We start from the raw sequence: 23137 nt of genomic DNA, 5'->3' as shown, positions 1-23137 counted from the left end.
TCGTAACTCCTCATAAAATACAGATCAAACTTCGTACTGGTAAGTACTCGTTTAATCTTACTATTAAATTGAATCTTGAATCTTGAATCTTGAATCTTAAATTGAATCTTGAATCTTACCCATGTCATAATTATATAAACGTATTAAAATAAACCGAACAGCGGATATTATTTTGGCGGCCCACAGACAGTCCACCAAAAAACAGTACTTGGTGTCATCAAGAAATGGGAAGTACTGTTACAACAATAAACATCACCCACAGATCTATGAACATCCCCTCTGTTCTGCAATTCCTGGCAAGCCTCCATTACGATGAGAGGCTCAGTCATAGTGCCATCAACTGCGCCAGAAGTGCTCTGTCAACATACCTGTGGCAAGGAACAGAGCAGCATTCTGTTGGGACACACCCTGGTAACCAAACTCATGAGGGGCATTTTAATGTTAATCCCCCAAGAACCAGGTACTCCCAAATATGGGATGTGAGCATTGTACTGACCATGTTAAGAAACTGGTCTCCAGCTACAGCTCTGTCCCTACAGAAACTGACTATGAAAACAGTCATGCTGATGGCCTTGGTCATGGCACAAAGGGTCCAGTCACTACAGAAACTAAGGCTGGACAACATGATTATTTCATCTGGAAATTTAACTTTTCACATCAATGAAATAGTCAAACAGAACAGACAGGGGTCAGCAGGCCTAAAAACAGAATTCAGGGCCTACCGGACAGATGGTCGTCTCTGTATTGTAACACACTTACTATTATATATGGAGTATACTAAGATCATCAGAGGGAAAGAAATGTCACTTTAATCAGCTACAAACAGCCACTCAAAACAGTGACAGTCCAGACCATCTCTAGATGGCTAAAAAAAAGGTCCTAATAAAGGCTGGAGTAGACACTAGCATTTTTAAATCTCACTCCACCAGGGCTGCAGCTACATCGGCAGCTATGAAGTTGGACGTTCCTATGGACCAAATCCTCAAGACAGCAGGATGGTCAACGGAGGAAACTTTCCAACGACTTTATAACAAACCAGTCATTGAACCTGGAACATTTGCAGAAACAAATTTAAGTTCTGAAATATAATTTACCCCATAAATAGGGGCAATAATTGGTGTTAATATATTTATCGTTGGGTTTCAACATCATATTGATGTCTAATGATGTTAACTCTATTCTCCCCATAATCAAGGCAGATGTGATGCATGGACTCGTTTCCACTGCATGAAATCACAGAGCTTTAAAATCTTCACGTAGTCACTCATGTGACTCCGAAGTAAAATAGTAAGATTAAACTAGAACTTACCAGTTTGAAGTTTGATCGTTGAGTAGAATCAGGCCATTCAGCCCATCGTCTACAGCGCCATATAATCATGTCTGATCTATCTCCCCCTCCTAACCCCATTCTCCTGCCTTCTCCCCATAACCCCCGGCACCTGCACAGAAAAGGAGATGATACATGCTGCCCAGAGCATCACACAAACCAACCTCCCTTCCATTGACTCCAGTTAGACTGTATTAGACTGTTCAATAGTTTCTCATTATGGGTCACTTTGTAAATTAAAGCCATAACTTAAACCAAGTTACACAACCGTCACCATTTGGTTACATTCAACTGCATAAAATATTTCAAAATTGTTAAGCCTTTCATTGCAAATCAAAACAGCAAAAAATAAAATTGGGGTGGCACAGTGGCAGAGCGGTAGAGTTGCTGCCTTACAGCATTTATAGCAGCAGAGGTCCGGGTTCGATTCTGGCACCGGGTGCTTGTCTATATGGAATTTGTACGTTCTCCCCGTGACCTGCGTGGGTTTTCTCTGAGATCTTCGGTTTCCTCCTACATTCCGAAGACAAACAGGTTTGTATGTTAATTGGCTTGGTATAAATGTAAAATGTCTCCATGGTGTGTAGGGTAGTGTAGGTGTATGGGAATGGCTGGACGGCGCAGACTCGGTGGCCGAAGTGCCTGTTTCTGCGCTGTATCTTTAAAGCTAAAACTAAAACTGAATCAATTTGATTGAGAGCCAGAGGTTTCATATGGTTCATTGTTGAGCCTAATGTTATATTTGCTGATTTGCTGGGGCAGAATTGACTCATGAACTTGCTCCTGTAGCTTTTTGCCCAGAAAGCCTGGAGCGTGGATGGCAAGCCCACTAAGGGCCTGTCCCACTTAGGTGGTTTTTTAGGCAACTACAGGTGACTAGGCTGTCGCCACATGATCGCCAGGGTGTTGCCTGTATGGTCGTAACTTCTTTCTGGTCGTTGCTGCATTTTCAACATGTTGAAAAAATTTCGGAGACAGTCGGCGACGGTGGGTTTGACGCCAATGAGCGTAGCTTGACTTCACCTGACGTAGGTGCTGTCGTAATTGTCGCCAGGTTAACATAGGTTGTCATGTGGTTAACGTGGGTTGTCGCCAGGTGACATTGGTTGTCGCCGGTGCTGACTTTGGATCTTTTTTGTTGTCAATGCAATGATACTATTACAAATTTTATGTCGAAGGGCGGACCAGTCGTCAGTTTTTCGGCGACCTGCTACACTATGACAGTCGCCGGCAGTCGCCTAAAAATAGCTTAATTGAGACAGGCCCCTTAGTGTGAAAGGACTTAGCAATGCTGTGAACGTTTTAGCGGCTTGCTTGACTTATTTTACTTTATTTTAATAATTTCTAATTATTTGGAAGTTTTTTTGTGGATCCTTAATTAGTTGGAAGTCCTTTTTAAAATAATACATTTCTTTTATAATTGTGTTTAAATTCTCTATCCACGATATTTGAAGACAGTTCAGAAGGCATTTGGCAAGTACAGGGCTTTCAAAGGCCCATAGGGGTGCAAAGGCTTGGGTATCTCAGGATATGTTGCCGGATAGCTAGTCACAGATTTGCCCTTTATCACGGAAGTCCCCCTTTGTAACTGGAAACGTGTCTTGACAGGGTACAAAATCCGACAGCTGATGATCTGTCCCTATATCATAAGTACCTCACCAATAATGTGCAATATGAAACTGCAACTTGCTATTAATATACAGAAATCAGATGCAGCAGACAATGGGAACTGCTGCTGTAAGTGCTGCAAGTTATTCATATTTTATCCAATGACAACAGATCAAGCAATAATGTTCATTTAATTTGAAGATCTTAGAGTCATAGAGTGATACAGCGTGGAAACAGGCCCTTCGGCCCAACGCCCACACCGGCCAACATGTTCCAGCTACACTAGTCCCACCTGCCCACATTTGGTCCATATCCCTCCAAACCTGTCCTATCCATGTATCTGTCTAACTGTTTCTCAAAATTTGGGACAGTCCCTGCGTCAACTACCTCATCTGGCAGCTTGTTCCATACACCCACCACCCTTTGTGTGAAAAAGTTACCTCCGATTCCTATTAAATCTTTTCCCCTTCACCTTAAGTCCTCTGGTCCTCGATTCACCTACTCTGGGCAAGAGACTCTGTGCATCTACCTGATCTATTCCTCTCATGATTTTATAAACCTCTATAAGATCACCCCTCAACCTCCTGCACTCCAAGGAATAGAGACCCAGCCAAGTCAACCTCTCCCTATAGCTTACATCCTCTAGTCCTGGCAACATCCTCGAAATCGTCTCTGTATCATTCAGCGGACAGAAGGTTTTTGCTCCCAATGGGTAACCAATACACCAAATTCACTGATACACATTGATGAATAAGACAAATGAGTGAAGTGTTTTTTTGTTTTGTGGAACATTACCGGGCTGGATGTTTTCTCTAATGATGGTCACATGATCGTCTCGGTCTGGTCTGGTGTGTTCATGCCAAAACCCGATCACATGGCCCAGTTCGTGAACGACAATCCCGAATTTGTCGCAGTTTTTGCCAATCGAAATAGCCTGAGGACCATTACCACGCCTGCCCACATAGGAGCAACACCTGTTGAACAAAACCACACCATTAGCTTTAAATCACAGCAAAGCTTCCTGTTCAGATAGCAGCCGTTAATAGGTTTACCTTGCAGGAGTGAGTTTTGGACAAAATTACAGACAAATCCATCACAATTTGCACCTTACAATTTTTTAATTGAGTCAAATGCACTGGAAGGTTTACAGTGCAATGCATCAGAGTCGATGCAGTATAGCAGAACATCGACAGAGCCCACATCTCCATGCAATGGATAGCTATTATTGTATTAATCAGCTTATGCGAACAATGATTACAATCATAAGTCTGTCAGTATCACCAACATTACAGTGTGTACCTGATGGACAACAGCTGCTACACCATCTGCTGTCCAATAATGTTTAGGGTTCTTGTGGATAAAAGCTGTGATGACGGAGCCCTGGAGCACAGATCCGATCCTCCACTTTATTGCCTCCCATTTTGAATTTATTTAGACTTCAGAGACACAGCACGGAAACAGGTCTTCCGGCCCACTGAGTCTGTGCCGACCAGCGATCACCCTGTACACTAACACGATCCTACACACACTAGGGACAAGTTACAATTTTACTGAACCCAATTAACCTACAAACGCATATGTCTTTGGAGTGTGGGAGGAAACCAGAGCACCCGGAGAAAACCCACGTGGTCACGGGGAGAACGTACAAACTCCGTGCAGACAGCACCCTGTGGTCAGGATCGAACTCGGGTCTCTGGTGCAGTAAGGCAGCAACTCTACCGCTGCGCCACTGTGACCGCCCCAGGTTATAATGCTACAGAGAGGGACCAAGGAAGGGGTTAGATGAAGGTATAATTATGAGGGAGTCACCCACTAACTTGAAGGAGAGCAAGAAGTACATTTTGGGCTTAAAGCTCTATTCTATCAACTTGAAGTCATAATCTTGCAATTGCTGTAGTGGGGCGGGACCGTGCTTTGAAGGTGTTATTTGTAGAATGAGTCAGAAAACCTGTCGCTTGCAGGTGGATGTAAAATATCCTCTGACACCATTCAATGAAATGCAGGTGAATACCCCCAGTGGCCTGTCTAATCTTTATGGCTAAGAACCAGTCTTTCTTTCACTCATTACTTTATTAATCGGTCATAGAGTTCAGAGTAACATTGTCACGAACCTGGAAACAATCACTCAGGGATTTTGTAAGCGTCATTCCTATGTGTAATGGGTTTCAGTGCGTCAGGTTATATTGTACTGGGTAAAGGCTTAGTGTCAAATTCCTGTGTGCGCTATTTCAATAGGTCATTATCACATCTATCTATATCTATTTATCTTCTTCTATACATAACTAAAACTCTGATCTTGTTATCTTCTGGTTTGGTGGTCTTTCTATTTGCGCAAAAATGGTTTGCGATAACGCTACGATTTTTCACCATTCACTCACTGTTCTCCTGTGCAGCAAGTCCACCAAGTTTCATTCCGATTGGTTGAATGTCGTAAAAAATTAGCGAGGTTTAAAAATCTTAAAACCGCATGTGCTCAGATCGACCTCTTCTCCTGCCAGTCAGTGCCGCGCGGATTAATCTCTTTCCTTGTCACTCCCGGGGATGGTTCGCCCTTTCCTGCCCCATTGCGTCTTTACTAGAGCGAAGGTGGCCGGCGCAGGTTTCTAACCGGACTTTCGGAGGGACCTGAAGCAGCCCAGCCCAGCCCCAGCAGCCCACCCCCATGCAGCCCAGCCCCAAGCAGCCCAGCCCCAAGCAGCCCAGCCCCAAGCCGCCCAGCCCCAAGCAGCCCAGCCCCAAGCAGCCCAGCCCAAACAAACCTAGCCCCAAGCAGCCCAGCCCCAAGCAGCCCAGCCCCAAGCAGCCCAACCCCAAGCAGCAGCCCAGCGTCGGAGACCCGAACCAGCCCAGAGTCGGAGATGTCGTCGGTCGCCAAACGAAAAGCGGCGACTCTGATCCTGGCGGAGAAAAACGAACAACGACTGCGGTGAGTCCCCATCGCACTGCCAATTCCAATCACTAACCCTCTGGTCCCCCTCGCTGGCTCCTTCCCCCCTCCCCGTGATGCCCCCCTCTTCCCCATGGTTCTTTCCCCGTCTTTTCTCCAAGCTCTCTCCTCCCCCCCCCACACACCCTCTCTCTCCCCCCACAACTCCCACCCCACACACCCCCCACCCCCCCTGCACACCCCACCCCCCCACAAGCCCCCCCCCCCGCCTCACACACACACCCCCCCCCCACACACACACACCTACCCCCCCACACACATTCGCCCCCCGCCCACACAAGCCCATGCCCTGCACACCCCCCACTTGCCTTCACAACCCTCCCTCCCCCCCCACAGCACCCGCCCCCCCACAACTCTCCCTCCCCCCATACCCCCCCCCACACATCCCACCCACACACCCCAACCCCCACACATCCCCCCCGCCCACACCCCCCGCTCACACCCTCCACCACCCACATGCCTCCCGCTCACACACACCCCGCGCCCCCACACACCCCCTGCCCCCACAAACACCACCGCCTCCACAAACCCCTCCACCACACACACCCACACACCCCACCCCCACACAAACACACACCCCCCCCACACCACCCCCCCCCACACTCAATCACACACTCCTCCCACACACACCCCCCACATCCCTCCTTCCCCCCTACACACTCCCGTCCATATACCCACTCCCCCCACCGCACCCCTTTTCTCTCCCCTCCTTCCCTCCCACACATGAAGAGGGGGGGAGGGAGTGCTCAGGGATGAGGGGAAATGAGCCAAGCCTGCGCAGTTACGCGCTATGGGTGAGTGGTGAAATATTGCATTAGGGGAATGGGTGAGTGGTGGAATATTGCGTTGGGGAATGGGTTACGTTGGGGGGCCAGGCCTCCTGTGTGACAGGGACTCAACGGGTCACACTTAGTCTAGTCTATTTTTAAAAAAAAGGTTTGGGAAAATAGGAGAAAAGAGAATTTGATGTAATTGCATTAATCCAGGTTAAAAAAATAAGAATTTTTCAAACTTTTAGCAAGAGGAAATAATAAAGGTGAGAAAAAAATGTTTAGAAGCAAAATGTATTTTTAATTTCAATTAAAAAGTTTGTCTAATTTGACATTAAAAATACATTGGATGCCTGGAACTGCAAATACTGGTTTACAAAGGAAGACACAAAGTGCTGAAGTAACTCAACGGGTCAGGCAGCATCACTCGAGAAAATGGATAGGAATGTTTAGGGTCGGAACCCTTCTTCAGACTGATTGTAGTAGGGGGAGGAAGGGGGATGAAAGTTGGCAGAGAGGAGAGGCAGGACAAAGTTTGGCAGGTAATAGGTTAATACAGGTGAGCGGGGGGAAGGTTGATTGTGGACAAAGGCCAGAAGGTGTGAGACGAAAGGACTGAAGAGTTGTTGATAGTGAAGCTTCGGCGCCCATGTCGGGGCAGCCCGGCCCGAGGCTGAAGTCGACAGTTACTCACGTGAGGGTGGCTGGGACGGTGTTCTGGCGGCGGTGGCCTGAGTCCGGGGTTCGGCCGCGGGCCAGCGGCTGCATCTGCAGGTCTGGGTGGGCGGCAGCTACGACCACCCCGGGCCGCGGTGTTTAGCCGCGGGACTGTTATAACATCGCCCGGGGGGGGGGGTATCGCCTCAGCGCAGAGGGAGAAGAGGAGGGAAGAGACTGCAGACCTAAGACTTTTGCCTCCATCACAGTGAGGAGATGTTGGTGGCCTCACTGTGGTGGATGTTAATATGTGTTTATTGTTGTTTTTTATTGTATGTATGACTGCTTAAATTTCGTTCAGACTTCGGTCTGAATGACAAATAAAAGGCTATTCTATTCTATTCTATTCTATTCTATTGAGGAAGGAATTTATGTAGAAGGGAAAGGGGAGGGGAAGGGAAACATTGGTGCATGTCCCAGTGGGGGAGGGGGAGGAAAGGGTGGGCGGGGGCATTAGGGTGGAAGAAGGGAGTGCATGGAGGGTTTTGTAGTTACCTTAAATAGGAGAATTCAGTATTCATGCCATTGGATTATAAGGTAGCCAAGCAGAATGTTTGCATGTGGCCTCCCTCTGGCAATGGAGGAGGTCCACGACAGAAAGGTCAATAAGGAATTGGGAAGAGGAGTTAAAACGGTTCTCGACTGGGAGATCCCATCATCCTATGAGGACCAAGCGCAAGTGGTTGACGAAACAGTCGCCAAGTCTACTCTTGTTCTCACCAACGTACAGAGGGCCTCATTGGGAGCACTGGCTGCAGTAGATGAGGTTAGATGAGGAGCACGTGAGCCTCTGTCTCACCTGGAAAGACAGCTGGGATCCCTGGATGGAGGTGAGGGATGAGGTATATGGACACGTGTTACATCTCTTGCAGTTGCAGGAAAAAGTACCTTGGCATGGGTTGGTCTTCCTCCCAAATATCCCCTTGCGATGCTAGCTGTGGAGAGGAGATGGTTGCCTGCTTCTATGCGGAGTGGGGATCTCCAAAGAGGTTCTGGAGAAAGGACCAAACTACCTTCTGAGGTTTCATCCCAGGCAGCTGATGACTGCAGTTTCTGATCTAGAGGCTGTTCACAAGGACACGCTTGGGGATGGAGATAAAGTGTCGCTGAGAGGCCATTAACTCTGTGAAAGATGCTCTTTGATTTACCTGAGACCTGTTGGTCGAACAGCACAGCGAGATGTCCGTAAGGGAATGTTGCCGACTGGTCCGTTCCAGACTGCAGGAGAACATCCTAAGGGATGGACTGAACCTTGGTGTAGCCAATGTGAAGTGAAGGCTTTGTGGGGAGGACCACAGTCCCGGTTCCTTCTGCTTCTGGACATTGAGGTGCTGAGCACAGTAATGATGCCCCTCAACCAAGGGAAGGTTCTCCCGAGCAGGGGGCGCACGTGAGAGGTGCAATGATTCTATTCGCGCTTTGATGGGGAGAACACTGATGTGCCTTCCCGAGCCCCCATAGCCCCTGATGGTATTATAATCTCAGTCACCGAGGCCGTCGTCAGGAGATCCTCCTGGAAGGTGAACTCTCGGAAAGTGTCTGGACGTCTGATGGTATACCTTATCACGTTCTGAAAACCTGTGCAGACCAACTGGCTGAAGGTTTTGCAGACCTCTTCAACCTCTCATTACTGAGGTCTGAGGTTCCCACCTGCTTTAAAAATGCATCACCAATACCAGTGCTCAGGAAGAGTAAGGTGAAGGACCTCAATTACTACTGATTGCTGGTAAGATATTAGAGTCCATTATAAAGGATGAGGTTTCTTCGTACTTAGAAGCTCGTGATAAAATAGGCCAAAGTTAGCATGGCTTTGTGAAGGAGAGATGTTGACTGAAAAACCTGCTGGAATTCTTTGAGGAAGTAAATAGCAGGACAGACAAAGGAGAGTCAGTGGATGTTGTTTACCCAGACTTTCAGAAGGCCTTTGATAAGGTACCGCAACGTGAGGCTGTTAATGAAGTTGAGCGCCCACGGTATCAAAGGGTGGATATGAGCATGGATAGCAGGATGGCTGGATGGCAGAAGATGGCAGTGGCAATAAAGGGGGCTTTTTCTGGCTGGCTGCCAGTGACTAGCGGAGTTCTACAGGGGTCGGTGCTGGAGTCGCTGCTCTTCACGTTGTGTAATGTCAATGATTTGGACGAGGGGATTGAAGACTTTGTGGCCAGGCTTGCAGATGATACGAAGGTAGGTGGAGGGGACAACGCAGCTGGAGAAAGCAAGGACTCTGCAGAAGGACTTGGACAGGTTGTGAGAATGGGCTGAGAAGTGGCAGAGGGAATACAGTGTATTTTGGCAGTAGGAATAAAGGCGTAGATTACTTTCTAAATGGGGAGAGAATTCAGAAATCGGAAGTGCAAAGGGACTTGGGAGTGTTGGTGCAGGGTTCCCAAATAGTTAATTTGTAAGTTGAATCAGCAGCAATTAATGCTAGCATTTATTTCGAGAGGACTAGAATATAAAAATAGGGATGTAATGTTGAGACTTTATAAGGCACTGATCGGAATGCATTTGGAGTGTTGTGAGCAGTTATGTGCCCCATTTGTGAGGAAGGATGGGTTAGCTTTGGAGAGGGTCCAGAGGAGGTTTACGAGAATGATCCCAAGAATGATTGGGTGAACATATGATGAGCGTTTAACAGCACTGGGCCTGTACTCGCTAGAGTTTAGAAGGTTAACGGGGGACCTCATTGAAATTCAATGAATAGTTAAACAGACCATGCAATTAATCTCAGTCACTACGAGTTAAAACATTGCAGAAGATTCCCCCTGGGTTCCTCCTCAACTGACCTATGATATGCAGAGTTTAAACAAAGACCTCTGCACGGAGGACTGCACAGTCACTTGCAACTCCTCAAACCTCATCTACTGTATCTGCTGATCCAGGTGTGGACTCCTATGTATCGGTGAGACCAGGTGATCGTTTCGTTGAATATCTCTGCTCAGTCCGCCTAAACCTACCTGATCTCCCGGTTGCCAAACATTTTAACTCCCTCTTCCATTCCCACACTGACCTTTCTGTCCTGGGCCTCCTCCATTGTCAGAGTGAGGCCCAGCGCAAATTGGAGGAACAGCACCTCATATTTCGCTTGGGCAGCAGTATGAAAATTTGATTTCACCAACTTCAAGTAACCCTTGCTTTTCCTCTCTCCATCCCTCCCCCACGCTAGTTCTCCGACTAGTTTCACTGTCCTTCTGATTATATTTTACTAATCGGATGCCGCCTTGTCACCTTCCCCTCAGTTAACAATAAACCCTTCTACATTTACTTTGCATCGTCTGCTTTGATCTGTTGTTTTCACACCTTACCCTTCCATGTCTCTAGACTCCCTCTCCCCTGACTCAGTCTGAAGAAAGGTCTCGATCCGAAACGTCACCCATTCCTTCTCTCCGGAGATGCTGTCTGTCCCGCTGAGTTACTCCAGCATTTTGTGTCTGTCTCCACAGGCTGGTGGGTGAATAGCCACTGTAACGGCTATCGTACAGTGAGGAGCAGATATTTGACAGTGATCACCCAGAATATTAGCAGGAAGACAGTGCCCCTGGGGATTCTACCAAGGTTAAGGCAAGTGATTTCAGAGAGCATCTGTGTAAATGTATTTGTCATGGCCCTTTCCAACAGCTATTCTACAGGGGGGGGGGGGGGGGGGGGGGGGGCTGCTCAACCTTAGTTTAGTTTAGAGATACAGCACAGAAACAGGCCCTTCGGCCCAATGAGTCCGCACCGACCAGCGATCCCTGCACACTAACACTATCCTACACCCACTAGGGACAATTTACACACACACACACACACATACACCAAGCCAATTAACCTACAAACCCTACAATGGACTTCAGTGCAGTCCTCGTGGTTGTGCTTGCGTCCTGTTTGTCTATTCACCGTGCCAGCTGTAGGGATGCCCACAACACCTGGGCTTGCAGACTGGGGAGACCCAACCTCAAATTGTCCTGTTCTTGCCACCTTCAGGCAAAATGCTGCAGGCAAGAGATGGGATTTGGAGCCAATTTTGCAAGGACCACACCCTTCTTGAATGTGGGTCTGCCGGTACACATGGCTGGTATACACAGGGCTACGGGATAGATCCAATGTGAAACTCCACACCAGAATTCAAACCAATCCAGGAATGGAAACTGTGGTGAGGTACTCAGTGACCAAAGATGCAGGAATCATGTTTGAGTTCCTTTCCCTACTGGCTGGGACAAAATCCAGGTCTAGCCCATATCCAGTTTAGTTTAGTTTAGAGATACAGTGCGGAAACAGGCCCTTCGGCCCACCGAGTCCACACCGACCAGCGATCCCTGCACACTAACACTATCTGACACACACTAGGGACAATTTACATTGATACAAAGTCAATTTGCCTACACATCTTTGCAGTGTGGGAGGAAACTGAGGATCTCAGAGAAAACCCACGCAGGTCACGGGGAGGACATACAAACTGCATACAGATAGCAACCATAGTCGGGATCGGACCCGGGTCTCCGGTGCTGCAAGCGCTGTAAGGCAGCAACTCTACCGCTGCGCCACCGTGACCACCCAATGTGGGTATAGTGTAGTTAACATGCGTCAGGCACCATGTAACGCTGAGCAGAATTATTTTGGGCAATGACCTGACACCTTCTAACACTGGCGTACAGATCTGGTGCGCAAATGTCTGCAATTGTTTAACACTGGGGTGAAGTTGGAGTGAGTACAGACCTGGCACTCCCATGATTAGCAGTCTGGCAAATGTTGGCATGGATAATCCGTTTTCCAGGCATTTTAACTATTTTTTACTAACATTAGTCAGCTACTAACAGTAGGAAGAAATTCTGAATGGGCTGGCACTGCACAAAACTGTGGAGCACCAAGATTCAGGCCAACACTTTACATCAGCATTTGCTCGGCATATTCTTTGCCGCAGAAGGCTGTGGAGACCAAGTCAATGGATATTTTTAAGGCAGAGGTAGCTAGGTTCTTGATTCATAAGGGTGTCAAGGGTTATGGGGAGGAGGCAGGAGAATGGGGTTAGGAGGGAGAGAGAGATCAGCCATGATTGAATGGCGGAATAGACATGGTGGACCGAATGGCCTAATTTTGCTCCTATCACTTATATCCAAAAGAAGAGACAGTTTCCGGCATTCACTGCCGAACGATGAATGTCAAGCCTCCCGGCATTCGACGTGGCAGAAAATGAATTATAGTACCAGCTGAGTGTTTTCAGTATCTCTCTTCACTTCAAATGGGAGCATAACAACATGGCAGCATCAGGCATCTCCCATTGTTGCTGCTGTACTACAACAATCTATCCATTCAGCAAATGTGCGGAGAGTAGCAGCAGTGAATCACTGTACTTTATTGCTTTCCAACAACATGGAATGCTGTTTGGAAGCTGAAATTCAGCTGACCAACGTCACTAAAACATTGAGTTAAAATGGTTGGATAGGGGATTGGCATAGACTTGCCTGATGCAGTTAATTGTAACTGTAATTAATTGTAATTGTAATTAATTTATTAGCCAAGTATGGAAGCATACAAGGAATTTGATTAAACAAAACTAAACTGAGTTGTACTGCACAGGAACAGGCCCTTCAGTCTATGCTGACTGTGTTGTCTATCCACGTAAATCCCAAATGCCAGTGTTAAGCTTGTTTCCTCTATTCCTTTCCTATCTAAGTACCTGCCCATATGTCTTTAATTGGCTTGATATCAATGTAAAATTGTCCCTAGTGTGTGTAGGATAGTGTTAGTGGGCAGGGATCGCTGGTCGGCGCGGACCCGGTGGGCCGAAGGGCCTATTTCCACCCTGCATCTCTAAACTAAACTAAACCCAATTCCCCACTACTTAGAATTACAAAGGCTGGTTATGTTTCCCCCACTAGAAGCTGTCCTGTTTTGGCCAACCTCAAGCAAACCAAAGAGAGCATTTTGCTCAAGAAGGTCATGGATTAATTCAGTGAGACACCATTGCTGGGGTGATCAGGTACAAATATTCGGCTTCCTCATCCCTGCGATGAGAAGCAAGTAACCAGCAGCTCATGTGTTGGAGGCTATGCTCCAGCATTCACTTCCCAGTCTCATACATGAAGAGTGGCAAGCTGTTCAAGGTACTAGGAGCGGATGCACCTCAGCTTGGTTTGGGAACAGCTCCATCCAAGACCACAAGAAATTGCAGAGAATTGTGGACGCAGCCCAGACTATCACAAAAACCAACCTCCCTTCCATTGACTCCATTTATACTTCAAGTTGCCTCGGCAAGGCCAGCAGCATAATCAAGGATGAGTCGCACCTTGGCCACTCCCTCTTCTCCCTTCTCCCAGCAGGCAAAGGGTACAGAAGTGTGAAAACGCATACCTCCAGATTCAGGGAGAATTTCTTCCCAGCTGTTATCAGGCAACTGAACCATCCTACCACAACCAGAGAGCAGTGCTGAACTACCATCTACCTCATCGGGGACCCTCGGGCTATCTTTGATTGGACTTTGCTGGCTTTATCTTGCACTAAACATTATTCCCTTATTATGTATCTGTACACTGTGACTGGCTCGATTGTAATCATGTATTGTCTTTCTGCTGGCTGGTTAGCACGTAACAAAAGTATTTCATGCAACAAAAGTACCACTGTACATGTGACAATAAACTAAAGATAGACACAAAAAACTGGAGTAACTCAGCGGGACAGGCAGCATCTCTGGAGAGAAGGAATGGGGGACATTTTGGGTTGAGGCCCTTCTTCGCACTTGACAATAATAAACTGAATGAACTGAGCTACTGGGCTTCATGAAACTTCCCTCAAGAGTATAGTTTTGTTGAGTTGAGTTTATTGTCACGTGTACCAAGGAACAATTAAAAGCAGTGTTGCGTGCTAACCAGTCAGCGGAAAGACATTAAATGATTTCAATCGAGCCAATCACACTTGACCGATACATGATGAAAGGAATAATGTGAAAAACATTATGTACAAGATAAAGCAGTAAAGTCTGTTCAAAGATAGTCAGAGGGTTTCCAGGGGTAGCTAGTAGATCAGCACTGCTCTCTAGTTGCAGTAGGATGATTCAGTTGCCTGCTAACAGCTGGGAAGAAACTGTCCCTGAATCTGGAGGTGTGCGTTTTCACACTTCTATAACTTTTGCCCGATGGGAGAGGGGAGAAGGGGGAGTGGCCATGGTGCGACTCATCCTTGATTATAGTGCTGGCCTTGCCGAGACAATGTGAGGTATAAAAAGTGGATCATGATATTTAGGTTCATCCTATCACTCACTTAGCAAAGTTAAATGGCATAGTGGTTCACCGGTGATTGATGCTTCCAAAGTAATAAACAAGATTTGTATGAACTCATCTTGTAATTCAACCTTGGCAGACACCAATTTAATTCCAAGGTTTCTGTGTTGAGTTGACGAGACCTGGGTTTTAGTTTAAGTTTAAAGTCCGCGCCTCCCAGCGATCTCCGTTCATTTGCACTATCATATACACACACAAGGGACAATTTACACTTATACCCAAGCCAATTAACTTACAAAGCATCTTTGGAGTGTGGGAGGAAACCGAAGATCTCAGAGAAAACCCAAGCAGGTCACGGGGAGAACGTACAGACAAGCACCCGTTGTCGGGATCGAACCCGGGTTTCTAGCGGCAACTCTACCGCTGTGCCACCGCGGGTGTCAGGCTGCATAGTAAACTCGGCTTCTCCATTTAGGGAAGGGTCATGTAATCCAGTGAGTGTAATGACGAAGGCCTTCTTCATGCATGTGTCTAATCCTCGATGCTGCGTAGCTGTTAAGACAGTGCTGCATGCACAAGAGTAGCTGGAACTTTAAGCCCACAGCTCCCTTAGTGCTGCTACATGTACAGTACATAAAGTGGTAAAGAAGGCATATGGTATACAATATTTGCCTTCATTGGTCGGCACATTGAGTACAAGAGTCAGGAAGTCATGTGGCAACTTTGGTTAAGCCACAGTTGTGTGCAGTTTTGTGTGCAGTTATGGTTGCCCAATTACAACAAGGATATGGAGGCTTTGGGAAGGATTTACCAGAATGCAACCTGGATTGAAGGATATCAGTTATAAGGAGATATTGGACAGACTTGGATGTTTTTTTCTGGAGCATCAGAGGCTGAGGGGAGATCTGAAAGAAGTATATCAAATTATGAGAGCCAAAGAAAATGCTAAAGACTAGAGGTTTTGTGAAGATAGACACAAGAAGCAGGAATAACTCAGCGGGACAGGCAGCATCTCTGGATAGAATGAATGGGTGACGTTTTGGGTCGAGACCCTTTTTCAGTGATAAAGGCAAAGTTTAAGGGAGATGTGTGGTGCACAATAATGGCATTTAAAAGGCTTTTGAAGGCTCGTGGATGTGCAGGGAGTGGAGGGATGTGGATTACGTGTAGACAGACGAGATTAGAGTAATTTGACCTCATGTTCGACACAGAGATTATGGTCTGAAAGGGCAGTTCCTGTGCTGTACTGATCTAGGTTCTTAAACCTGGCCTGCATATGCAATGAGTGGCTGCAACAATCCATCCATTCAGCAAACCTGCAGGGAGCAGCAGCAGGGAAGCACAGTACATTGTTGCTTCCCATAAACATGGCATTGCTGCAATCCTGTTTGGAAGTTGAAATGCAGTAAATGACTATTGTCTCAAACTGGTGGTGTTGGAATGTGTACAAGCCTGAGGGGAAGCATGTGTTAATTTGAAAAGAGGTGTCAGTGCAATTGCTTTAAAATGGCATTGCTTCCCATGGATGCATGATTATAAAGGAGTGACCTTGATGCATTGAAGGAGAAAGCACTGAATCAATGGTACAAATTCTTAATGGCATTAAGAAATACAGTCCTGAATGTGTTCACTGTACATATAATGAATGAAATAATTGTTTACAAACATGGCAAACAGAAGAGAATGCTTTCAGTCAATCACCCAACCACTTTGAGGGCGGCATAGTGGTGTAACTGGTGGAGTTGCTGTCTCACAGTGCCTGAAACTTGGCCTCAGGTGCTTTCTGTGTGGAGTTTGCACGTTCTACCCATGACTGAGTGGGTTTTCTCCGGGTTCCAATAGACAATAGGTGCAGGAGCAGGCCATTCGGCCCTTCAAGCCAGCACCACCATTCATTGTGATCATGGCTGATCATCCACAATCAGTACCCCGTTCCTGCCTTTTCTCCATATCCCCTGACTCCGCTATCTTTAAGGGCTCTATCTAGCTCTCGCTTGAAAGCATACAGAGAATTGGTCTCCACTGCCACCTGAGGCAGAGAATTCAACAGATTCAACAGATTCACAACCTGAGTGAAAAAGTTTTTTTCTCATCCCCGCTCTAAACTGTGGCCCCTGGTTCTGGACTCCCCGCAACATGGGAACATGTTTCCTGCGTCTACCGTGTCCAAACCCTTAATAATCTTATATGTATCAAAAATATCCCCTCTCATCCTAAATTCCAGAGTATACAAGCCCAGCCTCTCCATTCTCTCAGCATATGACAGTCCCGCCATCCCTTGTGAACCTAGGCTGCACTCACTGAATAGCAAGAATGTCCTTCCGCAAATTTGGAGACCAAAACTGCACACAATTCTCCCACATTTCAGAAACGTGCGGGTTTCAAGGTTAATTGGCTGCTCCTAAATTGCACCTGGGTGTAGGGATGAGGGATAACATGGAACCAGTGTGAACGGATGATCAGAACATCAGAGAGCAAGTGTGCGAATGAGCAAGCAAATTAATGTACAAAAATTGAGGCATGTTCAAGAAGCAGGAGAGACTGAGAGAAAACACCTTAACAGAAAAAAAACACACCAAGGAACCAGGAATTAATTCATCTGGTGACAAAAGAGCCATTACTTATTTTAGCATGCACATGGTACCAACTTTTCAAACACAGTGGAAATGCTATTCCATGTATTCAGAGCCAGTCGCCAGACCTTCCACTCTAAGTCGCAGCATCGTACATATAGTTTAAAAATGGTACAGAGTAATATCTGACTAGCACAGTACACAAACAGTAAACTTTATTAAACATGCTTATACCTGCAAATAATCAGCTTGCAAATTGACACCATGACATCCTGTGAACTGTGCGGCCCAGTGTTTCCACTTTGAAGGAAATTACCCGAAATTCGGGAAATTCTGGGTGTCTTCGGGTAAATTTAGGGAAATTAAATAATTTGGGAAATTTCCGCATCCGGCATGTGAAGGGGCAATCCGGATGGTTTGTGGAGAAAAAGCAAGCATGCGCAGTTGGGGGAGGCCCGTCAGCTACGTCACAATAGAAAATGGTGCTGGTGACACGGTAGGGACGCAAAATGACGCCGTCACCCCGCGTGTACGCAGTGAGCCCGGTATCCGTGCGTGCGCAGTTGGGGCGGCAGTCGCACTTGCACAGTTGGGGAAGACTTAAATTTCAAGAAATACCATCAAATTCCAGGAAATTCGGGATTCTATTTAAATAATTTTTTTCTTGAGGTGTGGAAGCACTAATGCAACTGGTGCCTGCAGTTTCCTTCCAAGTCAATTTGCAGCAGTCATTAATTCCATTTCATGTTAGCTTACAGATCATTAGTGACAAGGAAAGATCAACAAATGGTGGAAAGCAAATAATGACAGAGCAGGTACACGCAGATTTGCAATCTGCCAAAAAAATAATTCATTTTCAGCTGCGCAGAAAGAAACAAATGGTAGAAAAGGGGATTAGGGCCGAGAAAATCCCAGGAAGTATGGCTAATTGATGCCTGCTAAACACTTTTGACAAAGAAGCCATTGTAGTCTATGTCATTCTGTTAAGCAGCTGAAATAATGGCGTGAGGTTAACATTACAGAGTGAATAATGAATCTACACCTTAAATGTGTTCGGTCCAATTTGTTAGCAAATTAAAATTGCTGAGGAGAAGAAAAGAACAGCTTCAGCTTACCCACACGGTCTGTACGTGAAGACAATGTAACTTTCTTCATCTGCCCGTTCTATGAAAGTAACACACGTGTATTTTTCCCAGTGCCGCATGGCTTGTTTGAACATTGCCCGCTGGCTACCTAGAGGAGTTAGAATACTAACTGAGAAATTGCATCGTACCAGTCAAGCACTAAAGAGCAGATGCTTACATTGGTTTCATTTTTTAAAGTTATCTGAACAGCACAGCAGCCCAAATTTCTGCTGCAAGAGAAGAGTTGAATTGACAATTGACACCTCCTGTAAAATAAACTAAATTCTTATTGCGTTAACAAATTGTCGTTCACTTCCGTATTGCCTTTGTGTTTGAAAAACGAGGTGGTGGAGCAACTCGCCAGGGTAGGTGGCAAATATGGACAGGACAGGGCCCGAGAACGGTTTGGGTCAGAACCCTTCCTCACTCTGCAACAGGAGATCTGTGAGACCCGATCTCACTGCTCCCCCTCTGTGATTCCTGCTGCTCTCCAATCCTCTGCAGGTGCTGCCTGGCCTGCTGAGTTCCTGCAGAAAGTCATTACTTTGCTCAAGGTCACATCATACACTAGCTATCGTGTTTGCCTATATTGGCTCTGTTAAAAACTTCTTATGACACTACTCCAGAATCATTACCTGCCTTGAGAGGAATTTCGAGCTAACACATCCTTTGGCTGTAATATATCAGAATGTCCACATTTTATTGTATTCTGGAGCAAGCACAAGGGACATTCTCCTATTCACTAGCAGGAGTACGCTACGTGGCTCCTTCTACCTTCACCACCATTGTGCATGCTTTGGAACTTTGTCAGTGCCCTTTATGTGGTGACTATTTGCATACCTTGGGTATGCAAGCAAAGAATTTCACTGTGACTTTTCACTTGTGACAATAAGGTATTAAATAATTAATTAATTCATTCATTCAGTCATTCATTCACAACACAGGCTATTTTTTTTATTTAACCCCTGTGCACCTTTCCTGTATTAAACCTATCTTCCTTAATTCCTCACAGAGTGAAAGAAGATGAGACAAAAAACATGCCAATTAAAACATGGGGTCAATGGGGCCTTGTGGGTCGGGGGGGTTCACGGGTCATGGGGCCTCACGGGTCGGTAGGGCGTCGTGGGACGGTGGACCCCCCGTAGCTGCTAGAGACTAGGTTGATGATCGTGGAAGAGTTTGTTGAAACTTAATGGCAGCGCTAATGACAGAAATGAAATGATCCTGCTTTATTCTTGGATGCTCATTTCATTCAATGTGTGTGGGTTTGCCTCTGGAGACAGAGCACACCCTCCATCAAGGTGCCTTCATTTCCCATCCTGGGTCGCCTGTGACTTCAAAGGTAAATAGTAACTACTGGAGCCATTTGCCATCAGTGTATTTAGTCTGTCCACACAAGGCAGCCATGTAATTTTCCCATCACTGTCCTCATCCCATGAGGTGGCCATCAACCAAAACATAATTTCTGAATGCCACAACTATTCTGCCCAAACAAATCTCCTGCAAGCCTGGCAGTCCCAACACTGCTAATGTCCTGCATTAACACAGAGCAGATGCCTCGGAAGGAGGCCACGGAGTAGCCAGGCGGTGGAGCCCGTGCCTGAGCTGGCGGCTCACCGGAGCCTCGCGGGTCAGTGGGGCCTGGAGAGTTGGTGGGGCCTGGAGGGTTGGTGGGGCCTGGAGGGTTGGTGGGGCCCCACAGCCGACAGAGGCTGGGTCAACGATCGTCGATGAGGGCACCGGCAGTCCTGGACGGGCCACATGTAAGTCAGAGGACTCATCGCCGGGAAGAAAGGAGGACCCGGCGTGCGTGGGACTGCAATGAGGGAGGTGGAAGAGGGAGGGGGAGATGTGGGGAGTACAAAGGTGGACCTGCCGCGGTATACTTTGTAACTTTGTCAGTGCCCTTTATGTGGTGAATATTTACATACCTTGGGTATGGAATCAAATAATTTAACTGTGACTTGTCACATGTGACAAGAAAGCATTCATTCATTCATTCATTAATTCATTCAATCAGTACAGTGCAAAAACAGGCTGTTCTGCCCACCATGTCTGAGTCAAGCATAATGTCAGGTTAAACTAATCTCCTCTACCTCCATGTTATCCATATCCCTCTATTTCTTGCAAATCCATGTGGCTATGTAAAACTCTTAATTGTTACTATCTGCCTCCACCCCTAGCAGCATGTTCCCGGCACCCACCACTCTCTGTGTAAAAAAACTTGCCATAAACCGTACATCTCATTTAGATTTTGGCCCTCTCACCTGAAAGCGATGCACTCTAATCCTTGTCATTTCCACCCTAGGAAAAGAGTTCTGACCATCTATCGTATCTATGCCTCTCAATATTATGTAAACAGATTACAAAAAGACCCAATTTACATCTTACGTTCGTTCAGTGGGTATCTTTTGTTCTTTGAATTTGGTCAAAGAAGATATTAAAGTTGGCTTGTGGCCCATTGCTAATCGCCTGTGCTATGTCATCCAATTAAATAAGTCAGGAAGAAAGGTGACTATGTTACTCTTTCATCTTTCAATTTGAGCTTTACAAGAAGGGAAGAAATGCCTTCACCTCCCGAAAAAACTGCTCTCCTCCAAATCCATCTCAACTACACATGATGGAATGGGGACTCTAGTATTTAAGAGCAGGCCAAGAAATCTGATCACTAAATAGAACATAGAATATAGAACATCAAGCACAGGAAGGACATTCTTGCTATTGAGGGAGTGCAGCGAAGGTTCACCAGGTTAATTCCCGGGATGGTGGGACTGTCATATGCTGAGAGAATGGAGCAGCTGGGCTTGTATACTCTGGAATTTATGATGAGAGGGGATCTTATTGAAACATATAAGATTATTAAGGGTTTGGACACTCTAGAGGCAGGAAACAGGTTCTCGATGTTGGAAACCAGGGGGCCACAGTTGAAGAATGGGGTAGGCCATTTAGAACGGTGATGAGGAAACACTTTTTCACACAGAGAGTTGTTAGTCTCTGCCCCAGAGAGCGGTGGAGGCTGTTTCTCTGGATGCTTTCAAGAGAGAGCTAGATAGGGCTCTTAAAGATAGTGGAGTCAAGGGATATGAGGAGAAGGTAGGAACGGGGGACTGATTGTGGATGATCAGGCATGATCACATTGAATGGAGGTGTTGGCTCGCTCGAGGAGCCGAATGGCCTACTCCTGCACCTATTGTCTATTGAATGGGCCTCTTGGCTAACAATGGTTGTCATAAGGCCATAAGTGGTAGGAGTAGACTACCATCAAGTTTACTCTGCCAGTCAATCATGGCTGATGTATCTCTCCCTACTAACCCCATTCTCCTGCCTTCTCCCTATAACCTCTGACACCCGTACCGATCAAGAATTTGAGCTTTACGCAAACGTAAATTAAAACAAGAATTGTGCCGAACGTGATGCCAAGTTAAATTGATCTCATCAGCCTGCTACATTTGATACATATCCCTTTACTCCCTGCTCTTCCATGTGTCTACCATAAGCCTCTTAAATTCCACTATCATATCAGATTAATTTATCAGAGTTGGCTGATTCTATGGCCTTGATCTTGAACATTTTCAAAACTTTTCAAACCTAGAACTTTCATTATGTTATAGTTGGCCCTGAATTATCTAGGGCAGGCATCTCATAGAATCAATGAGAGATACAGCGTGGAAACAAGTCCTTTGGCCCACTGAGTCCGTGATGAACATCAACCACCCATTTACACTAAACCTATGTTTTGTATTCTGGGAAACAACACCCCTGGTTCCACTTCCAAAAACACGGCAGACAAAAGCATTTCAATGCAGTCTACCTGTCAAGGCTTGATCTGTGGGGTGGCAAAATGGTGCAGTGGGCAGTGCCACTGGCCTTGCACTGCCAGAGGTCTGGGTTCAATCCCGACCTCGGGTGCTGCTTGTGTTGAGATTGTATGTTCCCCGTGCCAATGGAGGTGGCCTAGGACAGAAAGGTCAGTGTGGAAATGGGAATGGGAATTAAAGTGTCTAATAACCAAGTTGCTCCCGGTTGCTAGACATTTTAACTTTCCTTCCCATTCTCACACTGACCTTTCTGCCCTAGGTCTCCTCCATTGTCAGAGTGAGGCCAAAGCACAAATTGGAGGAACAGCGTGCCATATTTCGCTTGGGCAGCTTACACCCCAGTGGTATGAAGATGATTTCTCTAGCTTCAAGTAACCCCTGCATTCCCTCTCTCTCCATCCCTCCCCCACCCAAGTGGCACCAGCTTCTCGTTCTCACCCAACAAAGAGCTAACAATGGCTTGTTTCCTTTATCATCGTTACTTTTTTACAAATCTTCCATTCATTGTTCTATATCTCTCTACATCATCGTCTAGTCTGGCGCACAGAACTCTACTGGTCTGAGGTCAGGCACCAACTCTCAGACACGTCCTCGTACTTATCTTTGGACCATGACCCCATAGACGAGCGCCAGGCCATTATCTCAAGCACCATCACTAGCTTCATCACTTCCGGTTCCCTGCCCTCCCAAGCCTCCAACCACATCGTTCACCAGCCCCGCACAGCCCGATTTTATCTTCTCCCCAAAATCCACAAACCTGACTGGCCTGGCAGACCAATTGTTTCTGCTTGTTCTTGTCCCACCAAACTTATTTCCACATACCTCGACTCCATCCTATCCATCCTGGTAAAATCCCTCCCTACCTATGTTCAAGACACCTCAGACACTATTCGTCTCCTTCATGACTTCCGTTTTCCAGGCCCCCTTTCCCACATCTTCACTATGGATGTCCAGTCACTCTACACCTCCATCCCCCACCAGGAGGGTCTTAAAGCCCTCCATTTCTTCCACAACCACAGAATCAACCAATCCCCGTCTACTAATACTCTCC

General features: G+C 46.5%; 1 protein-coding gene across 1 annotated transcript in view; it reads right to left on the bottom strand.

The window, feature by feature from the left end:
* LOC129702941 (tolloid-like protein 1) overlaps positions 1–23137 on the bottom strand; it is a 349110-nt gene that overhangs the window by 175060 nt on the left and 150913 nt on the right. The window contains exons 6-7 of the mRNA XM_055645048.1: positions 18260–18377; positions 3731–3909 (exon numbers count right to left, since the gene is read on the bottom strand). Coding sequence (XP_055501023.1) covers positions 3731–3909; positions 18260–18377 — 297 coding nt within the window. The remainder of the gene's footprint in view (positions 1–3730; positions 3910–18259; positions 18378–23137) is intronic.

The sequence above is a fragment of the Leucoraja erinacea genome, chromosome 1 (genome assembly GCF_028641065.1).
Source record: "Leucoraja erinacea ecotype New England chromosome 1, Leri_hhj_1, whole genome shotgun sequence".
NCBI classification, from domain to species: domain Eukaryota; kingdom Metazoa; phylum Chordata; class Chondrichthyes; order Rajiformes; family Rajidae; genus Leucoraja; species Leucoraja erinaceus.
This window is presented reverse-complemented; position numbering and strand designations above follow the sequence as displayed.